This window comes from Anoplophora glabripennis, unplaced genomic scaffold, assembly GCF_000390285.2.
Source record: "Anoplophora glabripennis isolate ALB-LARVAE unplaced genomic scaffold, Agla_2.0 scaffold1587, whole genome shotgun sequence".
Taxonomy (NCBI): Eukaryota; Metazoa; Arthropoda; class Insecta; order Coleoptera; family Cerambycidae; genus Anoplophora; species Anoplophora glabripennis.
The window spans coordinates 41,333-45,628 of NW_019417661.1; the positions used below are offsets into that span (position 1 = coordinate 41,333).

The following is a 4,296-nucleotide window of genomic DNA, read 5'->3' on the forward strand; positions in this document are numbered from 1 at the left end:
TGTTTTTACATAAATAATTTACTGCTTCTAGAGATTCTGGTGAATGTTCAATTTTGTTTCCTTTTTTTAAACATCGAGTGAGCGGTTTCGTTATTTTTGCAAAGTTATTCATGAATTTACGATGAAAGCCTACTAGTCCGAGAAATGATTTAATGTCTTTAGCTGTTTTAGGAACGGGAAAATTTTGAATTGATTTTATTTTATCCGGGTTTGGTTTTATTATGGGTTATTGCACCAATTTTGTGTTAAACTACGTTTAACAAAACCTTAGTTTATAGATAAACCTCAATTAAATAGTTTTACATTGCACCGAATGGGAGTGGAAGTGGATTACTTAAACCGAATATTTTAGGGATTTTTCTTCTGCGACTAATTTCAAGTCATTAAAAAGCTGTCAAAAATGTCAAAAATCACCTCTTATATTTTGTTGTAATCTATCAAAAAATATTTCTTGTGTGCTTTTCAAGATGGATTATGCTGAATCTGATAATAAGAAAAAAAGGTCAGCAAATTTTACGAATAACGACAAAGCTTTGTTGATAAATATTGTTTCTAAGTTTAAACATATCGTCGAAAATAAAAAAACAGATGCGGTAACTTCCAGAGAGAAGACTGAAGCATGGAAAAATATTACTCAACAATATAATAGTTCTGGACCATCTTGTCCCAGAGATGTGGAATGTCTGAAAAGGTGTTATGATAATAGGAAGAAACTGTTAAGAAAGTCAGTTGCATTCGAAAGAAGAGAACTTTATAAAACTGGTGGTGGGTTGCCAAACATTAAAGAGAATAAGGAACCTGGCGATGATTTGTTATTATCAATAGTATGCGATAAGGTTATAAATGGTTTGGATAATCATTTTGATGGAGATGCTATAGAACTAGACTCTGATCACCCACAACCTATTTTATCATCTACAACTAAACAAGGAGTCTGTGATGATAACATTGAAATTATCTACGAGACTGATGAAGAAAATGTAACAAATTTAGTGCAAATGACTGAAAATAAGGAAAAACAGTCCGAGACGTTTCTGAAAGAGAAAAATGTAGGTTTCCTTGTTACATAAATAAATATACTTTTTTTGTCTTTTAGATAATAAGCACACATTATTTTACAGTTCAATGAACCTGATCAACAGTCAGGATTACAAAGAAATTGGAAACGTTACAAAATTGAAGATTTGAAATCATATGCAAGTGATCCACTTAGACCACGCGAGGTACCTTCTACTTCGGTAAAAATAAATTACATATTGACATACTTTTTTGTAACTGAATATTTGAAATAAATTTTACAAGTATGTATTTACCTTTTCCAGAATACTCCTCATCGATCATGTGATACTACATTATCCAGAAGAAGACCTAGAACTATTGTTAAATCTTTAACAACTTCAGAGCTGTCACAAAAATATAATAAATTATTAGATGAAAGAATAGAAATTGCTCAGTACCAGAAGCAACATTATCAAAATTTAATAAAGTTCGAAATGCAAGAACATGAATTACGAGTAGAATTACTTAAAACACAAATTGAAAAAGAAAAAAGTGGAAAAACATAGTTTAGTGTTTTTAGTTATTTAAGTAATACTCATAATATAATAAAGTTTTCTTATGTTTCAGTATGTTATTCCTTTTCAAATCACTGTTAATTTATCTGAAAATTAAGGATTTTTATAAGAGGGTAATAAAAAATGCATATTTTAGTACATACATTTTTATAATTATTATCTGTCATAAAACACAATTTACCTCATTATGATATTACTAAACTGCCATAATATATTACTTGTATTTAAGTATAAGTTCAAAATAGTGTACAGGTTGTTTGATCCTTAAATATTACCGAAATAATTGTTTACAATGTCATTCTGAACTCTTTGTGCATCTGCTTGTATGTTTAGTAAGGCTCCATGATTATTTATTCGACCCATGTCTATAAAGTATCTCTATTTAAGGCAGGGGGTTCTGGTTCATTCATTGATCTAGCTATATTATGTAGCACTGCAGTAGCTATAATGACCGTTAAAGCTGTTTCTGTTTTAATACGCATACCATATGCTAAACATGGAAAGCGACTTTTCCAAACTCCAATCGTTCTCTCCACTATATTCCTTGTTCTTATGAATGACTCGTTATATAGCTGTTGTGCTCTTGTTACAGGTTCATCCAGTGGTGTTAGTAAAAATGGTTGCAATGCATAACCACTATCCCCTAAAAATATAAGATGAGGTAATTAGTACTAATAATGCATTTATTGTCCAATAAAATTCTATTTATAGGACAGAAAAGTATAAGTGTAACTAGCACTCACAGTTTATTTAAGAGAACAGGTAGGTATGTAAACATAACAGGAGATTTCATATATAAATTAGTTTTTCACTGTGACAATAAAACATAGTATTACTATTATTGCTTTCTTTATATGAATATTTAGATTTAAAAATAAATAGGAGAAAATATTAGTACTTACCTAACAATATGCCGTTACCAAATTCTCTGTTTTCGAAGCGGGCACAAATTCTGCTATTCATGGAAATTGTGGCATCATGTGTTGATCCAGGCCATCTCGCAACGATATCAGTTATTTTCAGGTCAGAGTCGCATACTATTTGAGTAATTATAGAAAAATAGCCCTTTCGGTTTCTGAACACTTCTCCATCTTCACCACCTAAAAAAAAAAATCATATTTATGTTTAACGCGTACGTTTGTAATGATAAAAATAATAATAAAAATAGCTTATAGCTTCCTGCCTTATTACACTTAGGTTTTAAATACAAACCTGGATTCCTTATTTTTATATGAGTTCCATCTATTACGCCAATAGTTCTTGGAAATCTTGCAATATCATGGAATCTTATCTGCTCATCTACTATATCTTCTGGCATTTTTATGTAACGAGGATAAAGTCTTGCAATTGCTTGGGAAACCTTAACTACAATTCTAGATACTGTAGAAGTGTCCATTCCACCGAAGTCTGCTAACGAATTCAGATGTCCTCCAGTACTATAGAATCTAAGCGTCATTAATAATTGGTTGATTGGGGATATACTGTTATTTCTAGAATAATGTACGGTAGACAGTTGTTAAAATCGGATATTTGCCTTATAGTTTTAATAAAGTTACATATTGTAAGGATACTCCAATTCATGGTCTATTTGCTCAAGAACATTTACAACTGTTTCTTTGTATAACCGAAACTTTCGAAAGAAAGTGTAGTCATCCATCTCATAGAAATAATTTTTTCGCTGATTCACATGTCTGGGAAATCCATTTTCAATTATTTCTATTATTTCTAAATCATCGTCAAATATGTCTTCATATTCTACATTTAAATCAATAAAATCCATTTTAATCCACACACTTCAGAATCTAGCACTCAAAATATCAAATCCTACGATCTGGACCTTTTGTTAAGTTTGTTATGGACAATTATTCTGTTTTAATTATTTAGTTAACTAAACTTCCACTTAAACCTTCAAAGCTGGTGGTTTAAGTTAATCTGAGATTTAAAATAATTGACTCAAGTTTAAGAATCAGTGCAACAAAAATTTCTATTTTAATCTACGTTTAGTCTTAAACTTCCGTCAAATACCCTTGGTGCAACTACCCATTACTGAAGGGGTAATAACATGTCCTAAAAATGTGGTCTCTTTTTTTAAGAATTCAGATTTGTCTAACTGAACTTTCAAATTTCCTTTTCTTAAAGCTTCGAATACTAATTTTAAATTTTGTATGTGTTCCTGAAGGGACGTATTCAAAATTACAATATCGTCCATATAGACGAGGCAAATTTTGTTTTGTAGATCTTTGAGAACATTGTCCATGACTCTTTGGAAGGTAGCGGATGCGTTTTTAAATCCGAAGGGCATTCTAAGGTATTCGTAATGTCCGTTGTTAGTATTGAAGGCTGTCTTTGGGATTGATTCGGGAGACATCTCTAACTGGTGAAAACCAGATGCTAAATCTAAAGTTGTGAAATATAGTGATCGACCTAACTTGTCTAAAATATCGGTAATATTTGGGATGGGGTATCTATCACTAACAGTTTTTTCATTGACTTTGCGGTAATCTACCACGAGTCGCCATTTTTTGTTGCCATAAGCATATAATTTTTTGGATACAATCCATATGGGACTGGACCAAGGTGAATCTGAAGGTCTAATAGTATAATTTTGTAGCATTTGATTTGATTAATTTGTTTTTGGACTTCTTGTTTATGTACTTCGGGGTATCTGTATGTTTTTGCATGGACAGGGATTTCATCCTGTTTTTATCTGATGTTTGACTTA

General features: G+C 31.1%; 2 protein-coding genes across 2 annotated transcripts; one reads left to right on the forward strand and one right to left on the reverse strand.

Moving 5' to 3' along the window:
- The first annotated feature begins 467 nt into the window (after positions 1-467).
- Positions 468-1,591, forward strand: LOC108915683 (myb/SANT-like DNA-binding domain-containing protein 3). Its single transcript, XM_018721783.1, has 3 exons — positions 468-1,049; positions 1,122-1,238; positions 1,323-1,591. The coding sequence occupies exons 1-3, from the start codon at positions 468-470 to the stop codon at positions 1,563-1,565; spliced, it is 942 nt and encodes a 313-aa protein (XP_018577299.1). The 3' UTR covers positions 1,566-1,591.
- Positions 1,592-1,939: 348 nt separating this feature from the next.
- LOC108915684 (putative nuclease HARBI1) lies at positions 1,940-3,391 on the reverse strand. The gene is made up of 4 exons (XM_023456459.1): positions 3,131-3,391; positions 2,787-3,064; positions 2,477-2,674; positions 1,940-2,217 (listed from the first exon to the last, which is right to left on the reverse strand). The coding sequence occupies exons 1-4, from the start codon at positions 3,352-3,354 to the stop codon at positions 1,940-1,942; spliced, it is 978 nt and encodes a 325-aa protein (XP_023312227.1). The 5' UTR covers positions 3,355-3,391.
- Positions 3,392-4,296: the final 905 nt, after the last annotated feature.

Coding starts and splice junctions, on each gene's coding strand:
- LOC108915683 (XM_018721783.1), top strand. CDS start 468: ATGGATTATGCTGAATCTGATAATAAGAAAAAAAGGTCAGCAAATTTT. Junction 1,050..1,121: donor CGTTTCTGAAAGAGAAAAAT/GTAGGTTTCCTT, acceptor ATTATTTTACAG/TTCAATGAACCTGATCAACA. Junction 1,239..1,322: donor GCGAGGTACCTTCTACTTCG/GTAAAAATAAAT, acceptor TACCTTTTCCAG/AATACTCCTCATCGATCATG.
- LOC108915684 (XM_023456459.1), bottom strand. CDS start 3,354: ATGGATTTTATTGATTTAAATGTAGAATATGAAGACATATTTGACGAT. Junction 3,065..3,130: donor TTGGAGTATCCTTACAATAT/GTAACTTTATTA, acceptor ACATTATTCTAG/AAATAACAGTATATCCCCAA. Junction 2,675..2,786: donor TATAAAAATAAGGAATCCAG/GTTTGTATTTAA, acceptor TTTTTTTTTTAG/GTGGTGAAGATGGAGAAGTG.